General features: G+C 36.0%; 1 protein-coding gene across 2 annotated transcripts in view; it reads left to right on the top strand.

Moving 5' to 3' along the window:
- Positions 1–1456: 1456 nt before the first annotated feature.
- Positions 1457–22060, top strand: part of LHX6 (LIM homeobox 6) — a 69502-nt gene continuing 48898 nt past the window's right edge. Inside the window, exon 1 of one of the 2 annotated variants that reach the window (XM_072430531.1) lies at positions 1457–2646. In XM_072430531.1, coding sequence (XP_072286632.1) covers positions 2569–2646 — 78 coding nt within the window. In that variant the 5' untranslated portion in view covers positions 1457–2568. Of the gene's footprint in view, positions 2647–3774; positions 3970–22060 lie in introns of those variants that run through there. The other variant, XM_072430532.1, reaches the window with a different exon arrangement.

Below are 22060 nucleotides of genomic sequence, written 5' to 3' on the forward strand. Positions count from 1 at the left end.
GAGGCTCCTGACGGGGGCTGGGTACTGAGTCCATACAGCCGAAGCTGAAATGGACCTACTTACCCCTCTGGCCGAAGCCAGACAGGGTACTTTTTTCTATGGGACTGCCTAAGCAGGTCCCAACAGATACTAAGTTGGGAGCTCTCCTGAAAAGACACTGACAGTAAGGGAGAGTACCTGGCTGTTAGACCAAAGTACTCCCCAAGACTTCAGGGTTAGCCCATAGAGAATAGCACCCTCCACCAAAACAAGTGGCAAACAAATACCACACCAGTGACATACCAGAAAAATACATTAAAAATATGTGCATAGTGCGTAACACACTGGGCAAGGTATAAAAATTGTCCATCTGCACTAACCGTAGCTAATGCAGATTAGAGGCGATGTGCTGAAATTAGCTGTGACGTGCCGGTGTACAATAAATCAGAGTGGTCCCCTGGGCCCAAAGTGATATTAAGGTACCCCGAGGTCCCGACTCCAGGGGGACAACACTAAGTGAGATTCTAGCAGCTCCCAAGACCTGATGACCAGGCCAAGGTTTCGCCGCACCAAGCAGCAGGACAGACTGGTATCTGGGAGCTCTATCTCGGGGCAGGCCCCACGCCTCTCTCCCGTAGACGCTGCAGGAATTAGCATAGAGCGGCCCCTTACAGAGCGACACCATCAAGTGGTCTGTCCTAACAAAGGTGCACGGCATTCTTGCCAGGAATACAGCGCCATCCACCCTGAGCACTGGACGGATTGGGTACTACACTTGATCGTAGACAAAAGGCCGAGATCCCTTCTATAATTACTATATCGACACATGACAGTATATTAGTGTGGTGGTCAGTGGGAAAAATTCCTCTTACATTGCTGGCCAGTGGGAAGAATGTCAACCTTATAGATCATTGGTGTCACTTATACTGACCTCAGAGCTTCATTCTGGGGCTTATACACAGAATATTTCGTAGTGATTCCAATATAAGGAAAAACAGATTGTAAGGAGTGCGGAGGGCAGGACTAGTCCCCCAACATAGAATAGGTAACCCCCAATTAAAGAGATAGATAGATAGATAGATAGATAGATAGATAGATAGATGGATAGATAGATGGATAGATAGAGATAGATAGATAGATAGATAGATAGATAGATGGATCGATAGATAGATAGATAGATATGGGATGGATAGATAGATAGATAGATAGATAGATAGATAGATATATATTGGATGGATGGATAGATAGATAGATCGATAGATAGTAAGGGAGGGGCAGTTTGTAAAGTCCTGCTTTGCTCAGGGACAGGAATCAGCATTTTGCACGAAGCTGTTGGGGTGATGATGTGAAAAAGGGAGGAGGGAAATTTTAACTCAACCCCACATCATCCTTCCTCTCCTCCACGTAAATTCCAAGTGTCCCTGTGCAGATTCTCCTCCATCTATCTTCCTTATTTCTATATATTGTCACCACCCCGCCAAAGTTATTGTACAGAACGCCGCAAATTAGAAGACTTTGGCCGGGTCAATCCATGATCATGGTCAGTGTGGGAAGCCTGTGCAGACATTCGGGGCCCCTGAGTTCTCTAGCTGAGTGATTGTGCCTAAAGAATCATTATACTGTGTTCAGTTGTACTTTGTAACCCTCCAGCAGCTGCTGAAGTCATCTTGTTGTCCTGTGGATGGCCGTCTGTTGGTTGGTCTTCATATCTGGTGACTTCTTCTAGGTACCCCCAGAGCCCGGTAATTGGTGACTTTTCTCAGGTGAATATCAGAGTTTGATTGCTTAGAAGGTGGACCTCAAATCCTGATCGCTGGTTATTCTTCTGGGAAGGTGGACTTCAAATCCTAAAACTGCTGGCTATTCTTCTTCTGGGAAGGTGCACCTCAAATCCTAATAGCTTGTGATTCTTCTTCTGGGAAGGTGGTCTTCGAATCGCTGGTGATTCTTCTCTTGTAGAAGGTGCACCCCAAATCCTAATAATCATTTTGGAAAAGATGGACTTCAAAGCTTGAAAGCTGGTGACCCTTCCTGGTAGAAGGTGGACCTCAGAGTCTGACAGCAGATGACACTTCTCCTGGGAAAGGTGGACCTCAGAGCCTAAAAGCTGGTGGTGGCTATCCTCTTGGTGTAAGCTGGACTTCAAACCTTGATAGCTGGTGACTTTTTCTGAAGAAGATGAACCTCAGAGACTGATAGCTGGTGGTGATTCTCCTGCTGGTAGAAGGTGGACCTAATAGCTTAATAACCGATTGATTCCCTCCTGGTAGAAGGTGGATCTCAGAGCAACACTTCTTGATCAGTTTGCAGATCTGCCTCTGAGACTGCTTGTTCCTTCCCTTCTTTTCCTGCCTCTCAGCTTTATCCAACAGGAAAGTGGAAGGAAGACTAAAGTCCCACTGGTAGTTACAGCTTCCACTCCTTGTAGTCAGACACAGCTGTCCTGGACATGAAAGTTGTAGGGCTTCTTCTAGATGTAAGCTGGAACCCCTCTCCCTAAACCTGAGAGTCCTGCTTGGATTGTATTTGCTCCGACCTGGACCCAAGTGCTTTATAAACTCCTGCTAGCCTTGGCACTGTTCTGTCTCCATGTATTGGAAAAATGAAAATGTTACCCCTCATTCAGAGGGCAACAGCTTGCGCCCAGAGCTGGATTCTGCAGGAAAGGTGAGGCATTCTTTGTCATTTTATTCTGATTTATGTACACATAGGGTTAATATGATTGCTCTTTAACCCAAATCTGAGAACTGAAACTATACTCACAAAACTAAGGATAAGGATCGTTATGTGACAGTTAGGTGCAACTGAATGCAATAAGTTCTGAAAATGACAGTTACATAGGTGAAATAACGATCTTTATTCATCATTTCGCAGGACTAACACGCCAGGATAAAGATTGGTATTTCACCAAAGTGTCATTTTCAATGAGATTTTAAAATGACAGCTGAAAATAAAGATCCTTATCTTATAGCTCTAGGACCAATCCAACCGAACACTCTACTTTGAGAATCCTTATTTTTACAAAAGTCAGTTTTCACTCCATTGAGATTTTAAAATGACATCTAAAAATAAAGATCATTGTCCTGAGGCTCGAAAACTCTTCAGAGCTTGCACACTATTTAAAAATTCCTTATTTTCACAAAAAATAATTCGTTTTTAGTTCAACCAGATTCTAAAATGACAAAAGAAAATAAATATCGTTATTCTTAGACACTAGGACTTTTCCATGCTCCTATAGCAGTATAAATAGATCGTTATTTATCCAAAATATTCAATTCATTTATATTAGAATATGACAGCTGATTGTAAAGATTGTTTTTGTTAAAGCTTTGGAAATTGTAGCTTTCAATGCACATAAATATATTATTTGGATGCAAGAGATACAGATTGCTTTAAATTTGCAGATTAGGGCTAGGTGACATTTTAGCCTGTTTACAAAGGTGTAAAGAAAAGTACACTTCTACATTTCCTGTAGTTTTTTTCTGCATAAAATGGGGGAGAAAAATCGATTTTTAATTACAACCATTAGAAGTAAAATGAAATTTGCAATTCTTTGGGTGGCCTGATGGATTGTCTGATTGACAGCTGAAATTGACACTTGCAGCCTCTTATCTTGGGCATTTTCTGCAGTTTCTAATTGCAGGTAGTTTGTGTGTGTTTTTCCCCCCTTGCCTGCCTTGGATTACATGGGAACGAAACGATTACCTCAAGAGGCATGGGTTAAGTGCAGGGAAAAAAAATCAATCTAGATTCAAATTGCTTCATTAAAAAGACACATCTTTTGTTGCAAATGGTTTAAATGCCTACTAGATTTGTTGTTTGGAGCTGGTTCATATAACCCGACTGGAATATAAAGGGGGATGTTGGTGGCATTTAAACCAACTTCCTAGGACTGAGGCTTTTCTTGGCATTATCTCCTACTGAGGGTTTGAAGTCCCACCGCAGGAACATCTCGAGGGTTTGGACTTCTTCAATTCTCCTCACAGCATGGTAAGTGCTGATCCATACCTGATTTAATATGGGCTGGGATGTTCTTGGTAGACAAGAGGGGAAACTTGTTAGTGGTTTGGATGTCAGGAGGTCAAATTCAAAAGATGGAAAGGTCTGATTAATGAATGCCAGTGATAAGAACTGAACTTTTGCTGGATGCACCTGATAGATGAGAAGGTGCACAGACTGTGTGAAGACACCAGGGGGTTGGGGGGAGAAGCTAAAATACACATTCACAAAGCAGAACCAGGGGGGCTAAAACATATATTGACAAAAAAACACCAGGAGGATTCAAAATAATTCAAGAGCATGATTTTTTTATTATTCTAAAATAATCCAAGACAAATACAAAGTATTACAAGGAGGTTCCAATGTTATCTATGACACATACCTACAATATAGAAGCAAGAGGTTCTAAAATAATCCAAGACAAATATTTACAAAGTATCAACAGTAACACCAGGAGGTTCCAGGGTTGTCTAAAATGCATATCTACAATAAGGATCAAAAGATTTTAAGGTAATTTTAGATACATGTTCACAAAGTTACACTTATAAAGTAAAACCAGAAGGTTCTGACATAATCCAAGGCACACATTTGCATAGAATCACAAAGCAACACATAGAGTCTAGAATAATCCAATACTCTTAAACAATCTTTAGGTATACTAGGAGATTCTAAGATAACCTAACAGATCTCTACAAAGTAGAATTAATATGTTGCAAGGTATTCTAAGCTATATTCACAAAGGTACATCGAATACAGTACAACAGGAAGGTTCTAGCATAATCAAAGGCACATATTCACAAAGTTTTACTAGTTATAACAGGAGATTCAAAGCTATTCTAAAACACATATGCACAAAGTTAAACTTCATGAAGGAGTGATCTAAGGCACTTATCTACAATGTAAAACCAACAGGTTATAAAGTAATCTAGGATATGTATTCATAACCTATAGCTAGTAATTCCAGGTTCTAACATAATATAAAACACACAATTTCAAAATGCTACAAACTACCACAAGGTGATTCTAGGGTCACAATAAACACATATCTACATTATAAAGCCATAAATGTCTAAGGTAATATAAGATACATATTTACAAAGTATGTGTGATACCAAGAAGTTCTAAAATAATCCAAGACAAATATTTACAAAACTCAATAGTAATACCAAGATGTTCTAAAGTAACCTAGGACATATATTCACAATCTGTCACTAGGAATACCAGGCGATTGTAAAATAAACTAAACCCCATTATAACAAAGTAACACTTGACAATGTAACACCAGAAGGTTCTAACATAAACCAACACAGAAACTCACAAAGTAACATTTTACATTGTAAAACCAGGAACCTTCAAAATAATTCAAGACACACAATCACTTCACAATGAAAAAAACAGAAGATTCTAACATAAACTAAAAGGCATTCTAACAAAGTGACACTTCACAGAGTAAGACCAGGAAATAAGCAGACACATATTTATGAAGTGACACTTCAAAATGTCTCTTGCTTTGTCTCCTTTTAGTTTACCTCCTAGTTCTCTTTCCTTAATAGCTTAATATACTATATAGAGCATCAGATGTGTTATCAGTCTGGTGGAACCCTTATCTTGTTTTTCTATTCACTCTCTCTTCTAAGATATAAAATTCTTTCTGCAGTCTTTTAGAGCATTACAAGTTTATTCAGTCCTTGCAGTCTTCTACAACACATTATCTGTATCAGCATTTGCAGAACATACATTTCAGTCTGACTCTGCCAGTCATAATATCAGTATATGCCTCCAGGACATTTTCTACCTATATTGCTTCACAGTATAGTATTTTCTATATCCTATTATAATATACATATATTTTTATATCTTCGTCTAGAACCTAATAATATATTTATCTATGTATCTCTTCCAGTGTTATAAAACATAATATCTCTATGTTGCTTCAGAGTCCAATTATTTCTGTCTTTAGCCTTCTACAGCAGAATATTACATATATTCATCAATACTTATCTGTCTGGAACATAGAGTTTCTTCATAATGTATCTGTTAGTATTTTAGAACGTAATAGCTTCTGCCTGTCAGTTGTCTAAAATGTAATTTATATCTAATAATATATCTCTATCAGTGTTCCAGAATAGATAGAATATCCCAATCGATCTCTGTATTAAGATTTTAGAACAGGATCCCCTCAATATGTCTGTCAGTTATCTATAAAATATATGGAAATAATATATCTATATATAGTAAAGATAAAATGTTGTATCCATCAATACGGCTCTGTTAGTCTTTTAGAATAGAAATATTATCCCAATCTCTCTATATAATAATATATTGGACCGAGATACTTTCTACCTGTCTCTGTCAGTCATCTACAACATATTCTTATCTCATTCAGTCTTTTCCAATATAATAATTTCTATCTTCTAATCTTCCATAATAAATTATGATACTTCTCATATTTCCCACCACATTAATCTCATTTCTTAGTCTTTTAGTACTCTCTTGTGTTGTATGATCTGAGCTACCTGATTGTGCCTTGACAGTTTTATGCTTTTTGTGTTTCCTAAAATCTCTGAATTCCGGAAACATGGAAACACAACGAAATGATTATAGAATATTCTGTGGAGTCGATGTATTCCTAAGTGTTGTTTGCTCGGAGGTCGAATTTTGTTTATTATGTTGGAAGCAATGCTGGAGAAACCTCATGTAACAAGAACAGAATATATATAAGATATATTTATATATATATATATATATATATATATATATATATATATATATATCTGTATAAATATATATATATACACTGTATACATATATATACCTGACATATGCAGGGACGTGATGAGCCTAGAATATAGATTTCACATTCATGCATTTATATCTGTCTTTCCTAATCTCCTTCTCTCATACCTCATGTATCCTTCTTTCTTTTTTATTCTTTCTATTTTTATTCTTTTTTTATCTCTCTATTTATTTATCCTTTATGTATCTTTTTTATTGTATCCTTCTCCCTACAAACTACTTTTCTATTCTTAATTTTATTTATTTATTTGTCTGGCTTAATCTATCTATTTCGTTCTATTTATTTTTTTTTCTTCTTTATCTGTCATTCATTCTTTCTTTTATCCATGCATTAATTTATCATCTGTCTTTTTAGATTTCTTTTATTCATCGCCATACCAACTGCCTCTTCTTATGTATCTCTGTATCTGTCTATCTAAATTTATCTTTCGTTCTCTCATTCTGAATATCTTCCTTTCCTCTATCTATCAATCTCTCTATCTTCCCTCTGTTTTTTTAATGTTTCTTATATCTACCTCCCTGCCAACTTCCCCCTATTATAAATCTCTCTTATGTATTTGTCCATCTGAATCTCTTTCTCTCTCTTGTTCTCTCATTCTGTATATCTCTGTTGCCTCTTTCTATGGATCTCCCTATCCTTCCTTTGCCTTTTTTTTTATTTTTCTTTTATCTTTTTTATCCATTTCCATACCTATCGCCTTTCCTTGTTTCTTAATTTATTTATCTCTCTCTTTCTAATTGATCTTTTTGTATGTCTGTCTTTCTAGCAATGGATCTATCTACTCACTGTTCTTTCTTCAAATGTATTATCTATCCATCACTTTTCTTTTTTTTTATCATCCTTCTAATCTCACACTCCTATTTCTATTTAATCTTTTAATTCATAGAACAACACAATCCACAGTCATTGCAAGCAGAAATGTCTAACACATGAAAACATTCTGTGTATGGGAGTCTGCAGTCATCTTTATATTTTATCTTGTAAGGAAACCTGTCAACATGTTCAGGAGGAAAAAGATCCAAATACCAATAACGGATATACCGAATCGTATTGAAAAAAATAAGGTCATAATGATACAAATTGCAATTTAGGTAACATAATAATTTAATATACATGATTTAGTTAATAGTTATTTAAGTAACAATGTTGCCAATGAGAATGATACCAATCATATGGATATAAATGGTAACAATATATGAAATAATGATATAGATATATATGATATAAAAATATGGTAAGATATAAATAATAATTGTGTTATTTTTTATAGATAGTAATATATTTAGTAATAGTATAGTACTATAAATAAATAGCATTGATATAAATATTAATGATATAAAAATAATACTAAAAGTAATAATGAAATGATGATACAAATATTATTTAAAAATATGAAATACATTTTCATTGTATAATATTCATAAATCAAAATAAATAAAATAAATTATCAAGGTAAAAACTATATTGATCATAATAATAGAAATGGTAATAATAAAACACAATAAAAATAATGTTAAAAAGAAAATCAATATTCATATAAGTAATGATGATATACATACAAATAATAAAAGAATAAAAATAATATGACTGATAATGATGTCATTGTAACCTTATACATCCAAAAGACACATCTCTGATGGTGTTATCTCTAGGGGTATTCGGCCGGATTTGCCCCCCGGTGTCATTTCCTCTTGTGGTCATTTATGAAGTGACAACTCTCATATCTAACCTCACATACATCTGCAGGTCAGAGTCAGTTGCTTATTTAAATTATAACCTAACATTCACTGAGCGTCTTCTTCAGCTGATCCCTTTATTCCTTATAGCAAATTCCTAAAATCCAGCAAACCCCCAATATCTGTAGCTTTCACATACCAAAAAAGTTTTGTAGGTTTTCTTTTAGGCGTGGGGTGATTTTCTGAAGGAACATGGGTGTTGGCAAATGAAATAAAGCTCTTATTATTCTATCCCCAGTTATGTTGTTCTGTCTATAAATTTTCCTATACACCTACTTAAATTGCAAATGAAAACAGGTTCGCTTTACTAAGTGAGCATGCCATCCTTCATTATATAAACACCAGTGTATCAATTTTCTTTATAATCCACTCCTGCTGACGTCACAGGGCAAATCTTTATAGAGGTGCAGAAGACATAATCTGCCCCTCAGAGTTTATCATATCTCCGATGTCATCTCACACTTTTAAATTCAAAGAATCCTAGATAGAGCGATAAGAAAAGGATTTGGATGAAATTATTGTGTGAAAAATGCAATTTCAGGTGAAAATGCCATGGAGGGGAATTAACGCGCTAGGTGCAAGGTAAAAGGTTTGATGGAAATTAAATCATTGATATAAATCAGGTTATAAATGAAAATAAAGAGATATGAAAAAAAATGAGATACAACCGACCTATATAGAAAAAAATTTCTGGGACTCATTCAAAGCAGATTCGAATATGCAATTATTAGCTGATGCAGCATCCGTAATTATATTAGTAGTTTTATATACAGAAATATATTGATGGGTTTTACCGGCTGCTATAGTTTGGGCTTGTATGGTGTCACTGTACTTTTATTCATGTAGGTGATCTTTTTTATGCAGGTGTATTTTATATAAAATATATATATATATGTAAATAGATTATCAATTAATATTAATATATGTACACAGGATTTTTTTTTGTTAACAACAAACATTTATTATACTTTCATATAGCTGGGACATTTGATATCATTTCCAGTAGCTGTGTCTGGCTCCGGTCTATAGTCGGGACATTCTATTTACTGCCTGCAGAATAACAGGTTATGTGTCAGAATATTTGCCTGGCTGTTTTTGTAACGGGCCTATTTTCATGACAAGATAAACGATCTAAAAGAGTTAAAAAGTACACCCAATAATACTTCATATATATATATATATATATATATATATATATATATATATATATATATATATATATATTTACATACACACACACATATACATATAAATAAAACAATGTAGCCTGATGTTTTTATTGCATTGTACACCTTGATCAACACCAATACTGCCCTGATATCAATTACCAAGTTAGAGCTGTGTGTAAACTGACACACTTTTTTTTTCCTTTGCTACCTTTTTTAATCGTCTGTCATCCTCATCTCCTTATGAAACTAGCTTGTGTCATCTCAATCCTCTTTTATGATTCAAGTGAGGAACAGATAGGCTGAGGTTTCTTGTGGAGGTGAAGCACAATATGCAGAGGGTTTGAATATTGCTGAATATATGTGAATGTGTCTGGGTTTACTTTGTTATCCTTTAAAATGCTGAAATTTGATCACTTATCTAGGATTTCCAATAGATCAAAAAATAAAATAAAATAGTTCACTGAATCACAGGAAGAACTATTTGAAATAGAAATTTTTATGAAGATCTAAGACATGCTGCACTGATGTTATAAACAGGAACATTGATAAAGCATACATTCATAAATAAAACATTCACATAAGATATATATATATATATATATATATACGATTAATGTATAAACGTATTATTATTATACAGTATTTATATAGCTCCAACATATTATGCAGCGCTGTACAAAGTCCATAGTCTGTCCCTAACTGTTCCCCAGTGGGGCTCCCAATCTAATGTATATTATACATTCATAGAAAATATACTTAAAAAGAATAGACTTGTATAGAAGTTATTCATATAGAATTAATTGATATAGGGCACATTCATGTACAAGACATTCACATAGGATACATTCATATAAGATACATTCAAATGGACTATAAAAATATGGATTCACACAGGATACATATATACAGAATACACTGATAAAGGATATATTTATTTATATGACATATTCATAAAAAAGTACATTCATCTAGGAGAGAATCACATAGGATACACTGTTACAAAAAGTTCACTCTGTCTTGCTGGTATATTCACCATGCGGACCGTCCCCGGGGCTTAGTAAATTTTGCACATTTCATGGATCAGATTCATTGAACGATCACCTGGGCATTTTTCATATTGATTCCTATATGGAATCTCTGGTGAAGGTAGAGAGAGATTCACCAGCCATCTTTCTATATACATGCTGTAGGTCAGGGCTATACAACTCCAGCCCATGAGGGCCCTGAGCATACCACATTTTTAGTATTCCTCCAGCAGATGGTGGTGAATTTAGTTGGGTTCACTGACTGTTTATATGAAAATCTTACCCTGGCTGTGTCCCTGGAGGACTGGAGTTGGGTGATTCTGGTATGGGTGACACAAGAAGTTCCCATCCATTGGACATCCAAAACTTTATTCTGTATTTTAGTAGTTTTGCTGTTAATAATCACAGGGTTACTTGGATGTGTTCTCAGTTTTTTAACCCATAAAAGCCATTTTTGTGCTGGCATTGGGACCAATAGCGTGGCTGTGGAATGTATATTTTGTAACCATGCTTGAAGCAATAGCACAATTGCAATAATGTTAGTTGGGTACTGGTTGTAGATTTTTTTTAGGGGAGAGTCTGTTACAGGGACTACAATAGTCAATCCTCTAGTGATCACTAAACAATGTCATGGGACCTGTAGCCTGTACCAGTCATAGATTTCTATCCAAGACAAATGATCATCTGGGAGGATGAAAATACCTGTACGGACCTTGAGGGTAGGTTCACACCACAGCATGTGTATACACATCGATATATATATTGACATGGTCTGGCCATGTGCACTGTGGCCAGTTTTTGTTGACTCTTTTTTTAGATATATTATTTTTTTATCTTAATGCTACCTGCACACTGATGCACCAAATTTGTGTAAAGCTCCCTGGTATGTCCATGGGTTGAGATTGTGTTGGCCAACATTACATGAATGAGCCCAATACCTAATTTTCCATGAAAGATTAGGAAGTAAGATGTTTCTCTAAATAAAGCATTTTGTGTGTCTGTCTAAAAATGTCATGAGCATTGCACATTGGCGACACTGTCATCTGCCATATAAATCTGTGTTTTATGTATATAGCCATGTTGCTTTAGGGGACAATTACCCTGCTGTTTTCTAGCAAATACTATCATACAATATACAGCGTTACATTAGATGAAATCTTTATTAAATAAGCATGTTTAAAGAAAGAATCTGCAAGAACAGGAATTTTTCTATGTAAGCATGCGGAATTAATTTAGCAAGGATCTGCTCAGTGTCACAGTTGAAACTGCTGGGACTTGGGGACACCAGACAGTGTTTGGTTGCTACCTGTTGATGCAATGTCTTTCGTTCTGTATTCTGCGTTTTATGATTTAAATGTAACAACCAGAACATTTATTGATCACCAATATGTGAATGTTATAATGGATCAACATCTGTCAGATGGATTCCAATAGGGCCTGTAACATTTTTATAGCTCGGTGTATTGAATCTGTTATTTCAGTGGACTGGTATGTTAATAAGTGCTGGATTTATTTTATTTTACCAGTGTTTCTCCACTTTTTTACCATGGGGGAACCCTTAAAAATAACTTTCAGGGACGCCTTTCTATAATTACAAAATCTACAGCTTACGTTATATTAGTATGGTGGTCAGTGGAAGAATTCTCTTACATTGCTGGCCATTGGGAAGAATGTCACCTTTACAGATAGACAAAAAGATCATTGGGGTCATTTAAACTGAGCAAATTGCTCAAGGAACTCCAGCAACCTCTGGAGTAACCCTGGTTGAGAAACACTGGTATAGAGTGTGAATATATTTGTCTATAAGAGAACCACGTAGACCTAGTTCAGAACGCCATGTCTCAAATATTGTAGAGCCGGTATAAGTAAATATTGACCCAATGGAGTCGTTTTGGTAAATGACCTTGTACCTGCTAAAATCCTGATATAGGATTGATGAGAGATGAGAGGATGAGAGATTATTGGTAACGGCTTTATATATATATATATATAATATATATATATATTGTATATACTAAAAATTGTGAAAAAATGAAATATATGTATACATAGGGAGAGAGATTATTGTTTGTATCTGTCTTTCATTTGCAATCCTTATTTAATGTACAACGCTGCGTAATATGTTGTAATATTAATTATTAAGTATAATATTATTATATAGATCAAACATATGAGGCATTATATATTGTTTCAAGAAAATGTCGCAGTCAGCCATCGTATAAAGTTTGAGTTTCAGAGTTTATTGCTATATGTACAAATTTTATAACCCAGTCACTGAACTCTAGATACAGTAAAAATGAATAAAGTTTATATATTTAGATTCTGTTAGTGTTAGCTAAAGAAATTCATATATATATATATATATATATATGTATATATATACATTATATATACTATATATATACTTCTATCTAATGTACAGCACTGTGTAATATGTTGGTGCTATTTAAATACTGTTTATTAATAATAATAATAATAATAATAATAATAATATATATGTAATATAATGAGAAACAACCTACTTACATACTCCAAACAGAGTTTGTATTACAGTTTGGTAACAAATTACGACAATAAGATTATGATAATGTATTTGCAAAATTTTATGAAATGACATATTGAAGCTGATATAAAAAAAAAGTTATGGATCTTTGCATAATGGATTTTTTAAATATTAACATCATTTTTCAAATCATGTGAAAAGCAGATTCTTGTTCACTTGAAATAGCCAACCATGTGCAGGTATATTAGGCAAATATGAATTTGCTTTTCTCATGATTGGATAACATGGAAGCTCAGAAGGGGATTTTCAAAGAACCATAAGTGCTGACATCTTTGCTATGTGAAAATTCACTTTATTGGGGGAGGAATCTTGACTTCATTAGTAAATGATCCTCAGTGAGTCTGTGAGCAGAATTTATTACAATCAGCGAAGAAAGTTATGTTCAGGGGTCATTGCTGATTGTAAAGTAGACATGATATGAATGGACAGATTGTATAATACAAAGCAGCAGCAGAATAACAAATCTAAAATAAAGTCATAAAAAATAAATAGGGAAAATGCCATCATTAGATATTCATATGTCTAATATTAATAACAATTTAATATATATATATATATATATATATATATATGCAAAACACAATTACTAAGTGTATATTTTATTTTATATTTTATTAGAAACTTAGATTTGTATATCTATTAACAAAAGATTTTTTAATCCTAATCAATACTTGGAAAATTAAGAGCACCTGTATGTGAGGAAAGATCCGTTTATGGAGCTGCCATTAACAAGTCATTAGATCTGAATATTCCAGCGTTGTTTTAGAGAAGCGTCCATCAGCTACGCCACAGCGTATGTCAGGGAAATTGTTCAATATGTTTGATGCCCAGACTGAATTTCGCATTTTAACTTGGGTAAATCTGGCCACTTATAGAGTTATGTTTGTAATAAAGAAGCAATTGTAACATTCACCAGCTTTCGCTGCAGGTGAATCTGCTTGTGTTTTAAACGACAATGATTGATACCCTCTTAGTGATTTTTGAAGCTGAAGCTGACATAGGTAGGTGTACAAGGTCCCTGGACCCCCATCTGCCGACAGGCTCCTCCACAGGGGCCCCGTATCAGTTCTGCTCAGGGGCCCATTGTTGGCTACATCTGACACTGCTTTGAAAAAGTTACATTCACTGTTTTATTAATCTACCCCAAAGGGTGTAAAGTGTTTTTTTTTATTATCATCCTACCTCATTGCAATCATTTTTTTAAACTCCCCTGCACATGATTAGGCATTCACCTGGCTAAACTACTCAAAACAATTCTTTAATTGGGGATTAATGTCCGAGCATCATTTGTTGGTGGTAACCCTAGCCAGTGAATCCATGTTTGTTTCACACTTTCAGCCTTATTATTAAAATGCCAAAAATTTCATTTTCCCTTTTTATTGATTGTCGAACACAAAATTACCTGTCGGGTTGAGCAGCAACTTACACATAAGTTTCCAAATCAAGGTGAACCTGTAACGATTGTTTCTTTAGGCTCAACTTGTTGTTTTCTCAGGTGGTTTGGGGTAATTTTTGTATATTTTGAACTCTTGCTCAGCTTTGGGGTTTGGTTTTGCTTTGAGGTTGGGATGAGGCCAAAGCAATTTTTTGCACATGCAAAATTCAGTTTCCATCACACTAATAGCAAGACCAATGCAACATATTGATATCCAGGGATAGCTGATCCCAAAATTTGCAAAATCATACTTGGAATTCCATTGTGCTTCAGCATTGGGTATTTTGAGCTTCATGTAACAAATGCAAAGGGCACAAGGAAGAATATTAGTGATGGTTTCAATTGTATATTCAAATGATTTTTTATTACAAAATATTATGTTTCTATAAATGTAAATTGTGCTGAGATAATACATGGAGATTTTGCAATAAAGGTCCCTACTTTGGCACTTGTGATAGGGTGACAACTTTCCGTCCTGTGTGCTCCAACGTAGCCACCATGCCACATGCATGCAGAGACCTTGTAATTGAGGACCTAAAATATATACTATAAATAAATATCCAATTCTTCATCCTGTTGCAGAAATTTCTATGAAGGATCCTGACAGAAATACAGTTCTCTTGTCCTTTCTGATGACCTAGTACAAATGAGCTGATGTGAAGCTGATTTTGCTTTGGCCAACCATTCTGATCATGTTTCCTATCTGTAACTGATCCATGTGAAGTTCTGAAACACTGCACACACATTATAATATTCTGCCATTGTGATGATCAACTGTGACATGATTTGTATACATTTGATATTTACCAATACATCCAATCTATTTGCATCTGGAAACCCAAAACCCAGTCATTTGTGATTGCCCGGCTTCTTGAAATCATAAAAAACTATTTTTGTGTATCATAAAGGAAGCACAAACAAAATATATTTTTTTAAGTGCAATCTTTAATTTGCATTGATTAACCATGTAACCTAGATGAATATAGGCAGAGGTTTGAAGTCAAGACCATGTGACAACTACGTGCAAATACAATGAAGGCATAACCGTTGTCACCCAGGTACAGAATTTGGATTATTAGCTGGAGAACCTGGTTAAAAAATGGAAACCAACCATGAAAACAGAAAACTAATGCAGCCATCCCATCTAAGGGCTGGCAATGTATGATGTGTTGGTTGAATAAAGGAAAGGATAGGGTAATCACCAAGGCAGGGATGATTATATGAATTTTGTGACCACCATACTCTGTGACTTTGTCTGCTGAATGCTTTTCGCCATTAGATGAGTTGGATTTCTTTAGGGCTTGTTCACATTAGGTTGACGTTTTTTTTTTTTTAAATATCAGCTGTGTTCATGTATGCATTGGGGCTCAGACAGCCCAATCATCTGAATGCGGTTCCCAATGCACTACAATGCACAATCACGTATGTTGGGCATGGGTGTCATTATGAATCATTGGCATTGTTCTGATCTTCCATGTGTTATTTCAATGCAAATTGTGGAAACAAACCCTTGTTCCTTGACAGCTACCGGTATGGGCCAAACAGATAAATGAAAGCTGCATCTAAAGGTTTGTTCAGCTTGGTGGTGGAACAGTGGTTCCTGGAGGTTGGCACCTTGCCAGTCGTTTAGCTGCCCTAGACACTCTGTTGGTTCTTAATGACCCAGTGTATCAACATTTTACAAGGCGTGGTACCGAACCACTTACTACCTTCACCTATCATTCCCTTAGGGTGGCTGTGAATGAGACATAACATGCAACACCTCAACCCTGGGCACGGTTTACTTCTTGATGAAGTGGCAATGGCACCAGAACAACCTGAGCTGAACATTTGTCACATTCATAACTGTTTCAGTTGTAAACTTCATCTGATACCTTTGCAGGAAAAAAATTCTTTCTGGTACATACCCTGGCTACATACTTCACTGTTCTAAAATTAATTGGGCCTGATTTAATAAAGCTCTCCAAGCCTGGAGAGGATACACTTTCATCAGTGAAGCTATTTATTTATGGGCTATTTGTTAGCAAATGTTTTCAATCCTGGACCAGATCCATTCCAGGTTTGCTCCAGCCTTCGAGAGCTTTATTAAATCAGGCCCACTGTACTAAAACTCTCCACAATTTTATTGTCTACATTAGGAGTCAGCAAACTCCGGCCTTTAGGCCAGATACGATCTAGCCGGTGGTTTGTTCCGGCCTAATGCCCCCTTGCCGATCCAACCTAATGCTCCAGGGCAGCGGGTTGCTGGCCAGATCTGCCAGGGGGCGTTAGGAACTACTGGAGCCGGAGGAGCCCTGGAGCCGCCGGAGCTCGTGTGCCGGCTCCTTGCTGTGGTTACCCAATTTACCGTGGCCGGCGTTGATACTCCCGCCACCGCGGTATATAAGGAACGTTCTCTGAAAGTAAATGCCTCCCCTCTAAAATGCGTATGGAGGAGAGGGATTTTACTTCAGGGGGCGTTCCCTGGTGGGGGGTGGGGTCATTAGGGCGGGATTTAAAGTCTGGCCTAGTGTGCGCCCACCCACCCCTGAAATGGCCTAGTGGCCATAAAAGTTTGCCGACCCCGACTGATCTACATAGTAATATGTGATCATGAACATGTTCACCAGACATCAGACAGGGACAAACTCCTGACTGTGTCACTATTACAGAGTTTTATATCTCCACATGCATTCTGGGCTATAAAAGTAATTGGCCAGCTTTAAAGCCACCTAACCACCTTTATTTAACAGTGGGAAAACTAATGATTTTCTTTAAATCAGGTTTATGGTTGCATATCATGCTTCCAAGTTTTAATGAAAAGAACAAATATTAATATTGGGGTGAACATCATGTAGATGAAACTGCCTGTGTTTAAAGCAGTGAATCTTTTAAACAACCCATCCCCGACCTCTCTAGCTTTTATTGTGAAGTTATTAAATTATAAAAGATTTTCAAGACTCTCATTTGATTTCTAACAGATTAGAAACACCTACCGACTAGGTAAGTATTTAGAGTGAACTTCTCCTTCTTAATCAAACAAATTTTGAAAGATTGAATTGAATGTCTGGGGTAGGGGTGGGCAAACTTTTTTAGTCTGGGGCCACAATCCCCAAAAAAAAATTTGCTGGAGGGGCCGGGTTGATGGTAAAGTGGGCCAGGTTATGTCATCATGACGCCCCCTGAACGCCCTCACCCACTAAGCCTGTGATGGGGGAGTGGGCGGGGGTTGTGTGACAGCCCGCCCACTCTCCCATCGCAGGCACAGATCCGGGTATGTGTTCTGCGGCTCTGGCCGGTGCGCCCCCCGGCATGGTCCTTCTCCTGACCCTGCTCGGGATGCCACTGGCCAGAGCCATGGAACACGCAAAGAGCCGGAGAAACATCCCCATTGGTCCGTATACGGCCGCAGGTCATAGTTTGCCCATGCCTGGTCTATGGCCATCCCCTATCAAACAATATAGACCAAAGAGGGCAAAGTAGAATTTTTTTTTTTTTGCAATAGAAGAAAAGAATTTAGACCTATACATATAATATTTGAAACTCCATAAGTTTTACATAAAGCACTTTCTTATTGTATCCAAACCATAGTGTATTACATTCATCCACTAATGGTGTGGGTGAAAGTGTCTTAGCTAAACAAAGTTTTCCTGTTCTCGTCCTATAGCTCAATTTATGAGTGGACAGAGGCAGGTCACCATAATGGTGTAAACGAAGATTAATCTGATCTCATTTCCCGACGTGTTTCACCATTCTGGCTTCTTCAGGGGAGGTTGAGACACATAACATACAATGACTTGTGATCAATGGTATTTGTTGGTATAAAGAACCAGAAGGATATACCTAGATTATACCAGGAGGATATCAGAACCTCTAAAGCTATAGGAGAGAATAAGGGTTAAGTGAATAAGGGTTCCACTTTCCAGTGTAGAAGGGTCCATATGGTGTAGAGAAGAGAGGTTCCATGTGTCACAAAGTGTAGTTAGTAGATGCTTTCTGCCCACCTGAAGGCAGCAAGGAGACACCTACCCACTATTTACATCAGCAGGCTGCCAAGATTGATAGACCCCTTTTATTGTGCTAATTAATTTATGCACAATGGTTATAGATACAGAGATGAAAGATGGGGATTGTTTTAAGATTTTTGCTGCTTGTTTGGAAGATGTAAACTATGCAGTGTGTAGGATATTGAATCAGGTTTAGGAAAGCTTGAACTCAAATTATGAAACTAAAAGTGTAGTGCAGCCTTTCCCAACCTTTTATCATGGCGGACCCCTTGAAAGGACTATAATTACTATACCCACAGCTCACAGTATATTAGCATGGTGGTCAGTGGGAAGAATTATTATTGGGTTATTGGGAAGAATGTCACCCTTACAGATAGCCAAAAAGATCATTGGGGTCAATTAAAATGGCCCGAGAGGTACAAATTGCTCATTGTTCAAGGAACCCCCAGCAAGCCCCGGAGGAACCTTGGTGGAGAAACACTGGTATAGACTAATTAAATGTAATATACATAGATACATTGATAGATGTTGGAGTCTCAGACAGAATTGTTTTACATTATATAACTGAACATGCATAATATCAAAAATCAGATGTGAATTGTCACTCCATGACAATCCATGGCCATATGTACAGCAGCGGGTTACTGACACTGGAAGCAGAATAAATCCAGTTCTTCATACTTCAAACCTGGGGATAGGGATAACTATCAGCTTTCTATGGCGCAATCTTCCTTGTGTTTAACTCAATTGGGTCACCAATTAGCATCAATTAGAGAGGTCATTATGACACTTTCATCACCCTGCAGAGAATGGGGATTAGTGGTGACATGCTGTGACATCTGCACAGTGGTGCACTGCTGAAAGTGCTGCAATACTGCTATACTACTCCTATTTTTTTTATTGCTAGATTGTAACGTCTGAAGTGCTTTATGATATGGAGGTCTGATTTAGAAACTCACCATCACATGCACATCCTGACTGACATCACTTTCACCTTTATTTCATTACATTGCCATTTTGCATTTAAATAGACCCCAATGACCAGATAGAAGGCGTTGAACAAACAGCAGTTAGTACATACCTATGTGTTTTTGTCAATAGAGCATTTTGGGGTATGTTTGATTTGGTTGCATGCAATAGTAGTTTCATTACCCTAAACCCTAATGTGGTCACCCTTTACAGTGGGGGCATCATAAAACTTTTTCATATATGATGCAGTCTGTCTATAACATAGCACAGCATTTTTGTTTTTTTAGATTCCTGTTGTTTTATCACCGGATGATCCTGGCAGTAGATCCATTATGCAGGCACAAATCATTTACCTACAATGGTCAACTTTTATTCATATGGTTCAGCTTGGTGTAGGGTCTCAGAGGTTTCAGGGGTCTCAGGGCCAAGGCCAGCGCACAGTGCACTGATGGTGGGAAGCAACAATAAAAAGGGGCGCATCAAAAATTTATAAGGGAGGCAATATTTTCAGCATTAAAGGAGGAAGGAAGGGAGGAAGCATGTCCTAAATGAATGGAGAATGAGTATGAAAAGTGGAGAGGTTTTGAAAAATATTGCATGGGGGTCTTTAGATTTGTATTTACACCACTGGGTTTAACCCTTCCTAAAAATTAAAAAAAAAAAAAAAACATTTCAGTAATTGCTTGAAACGTATTGGCAAGATTTAAGATATAATTAGTTTGTAACGTACAAACTAAAACTACAAGTCATCCTAAGATGACCTTGTTCTCAGAGCAACAACACTGTGACCAGCATAAACAAAGCTATGGGGACAACAGGGGGACTCAGCTCTGACTCCCTATCCAAAAAAAAACACTAAGTATACCCTACCGCGTAAATCTAATTGGTAACCCAAAGCAAACCGTAAACTTAAGGCTTACCTTTCACCCAAGGACACTCAAAACTCGTGCAGACACTCAAGAAACAAAATAATGATTTGCCTTGCTAGGTGCCTGTGCAGAATTCTATCAGGGCAGAAGCCATACTGATAATTTTTTTATTTCCCCATCCAGTTCCATGTAGCTGTGTGAAAGATAAAGAGAAGTCCTAGAATTGCACTAGAATTGCTTGTTGTCCTCTTACAATTATTTTGCAACAATATAACAAATGCCTTGACACAATTGACTCTCTTATGACATTCATGTTTCTTGTTTTACCTTTTGTAGAAGTTATGCAGTAGTAAAGTAAAGGAAAAAAAATGTTTCTGAAACATGCTCATTAATCGACGTTAATCAAAATTATTTAATAATTTCAAAATTAGCTTGAATTCAAATGACATTAATAAGAGGCAAATATTATATTGTAAAACCTTTACTGCAATCTTGTGGCTATATCTCCCTTATATCTTAAGAAATTAGATAATTAAAACAACAGCACAAATGTCAGTGACATGGCATAATAAATAATTGTCACATGATAATTATCTTTATTCTTAGTCATGTGTCTGTAATTCTAACTCCCAACTGTAAATCTATTGGTTCTCATATAACAATGATTGTCATTTTTTTTCTCTTTTTTTTATCCCAATGTCACACTTTTAAAAATTAGGTCTGTTGAATTAAAACATTTTTTATGATGATAGATTACCTGCAAAGTGAAACTTTATATGAAAAAGCTTTTATGAAGCTTCGCTACATTGTAGTTTACGACTATAGTTTATTCACATTTTCTATTTATTTATTTTTGGGTTAGGCATTTTTAAAAATATATTTTATATCTCTTTTTTTAACATGTTTGTTGTTGCATTTTTTAAAGTTGCATTTAGGCTTTTTAATTTTTTTTGTATGTTTTACGAAATGCTGGTTCTAATTTGTGTTGTAGAATCATGTTTTTAAATATATTAGAATTGATTTATATACTATTTTTAAGTATAATACACATAATTATGGACCTCAGATCCCGTTTTAAGTGTGAAGTAATAATACTATCCAGCTGTGAGCAATTGTGACCTGTCACTGTGTTATGTATTTATGTTTCAATTTATTAGTTTTTCTATGGAGACTTTTTCAATTATTTATAAATATGTTGAGTTTCATCTTTAAACTGTGAGTGGCTTATATGAAGCAGATTGATTATTTGTAACATAAAAATATATTTACAAATTGGATTGTATGCAGAAGCTTTTAATATTTATACTGTATAAATATTATTATCAATGTAATTGTATTAGGAAACTTTGAATATTTATAAATACATATTTTGGAGTTTTATTTGTATACTTGTGGTTTGGATGCAGAAGCTTTGATTATTGAGACCATATTTATATATTTGTATGTGGAAGCTTCAAGACTTAAAAAAAAAAAATATTCAGATTTCTATTTTTAAATTGTATAATGACCTGAATGTAAAAGTTTTTAGGTCTT

This window comes from Pyxicephalus adspersus, chromosome Z (assembly GCF_032062135.1).
Source record: "Pyxicephalus adspersus chromosome Z, UCB_Pads_2.0, whole genome shotgun sequence".
Lineage (NCBI taxonomy): Eukaryota > Metazoa > Chordata > Amphibia > Anura > Pyxicephalidae > Pyxicephalus > Pyxicephalus adspersus.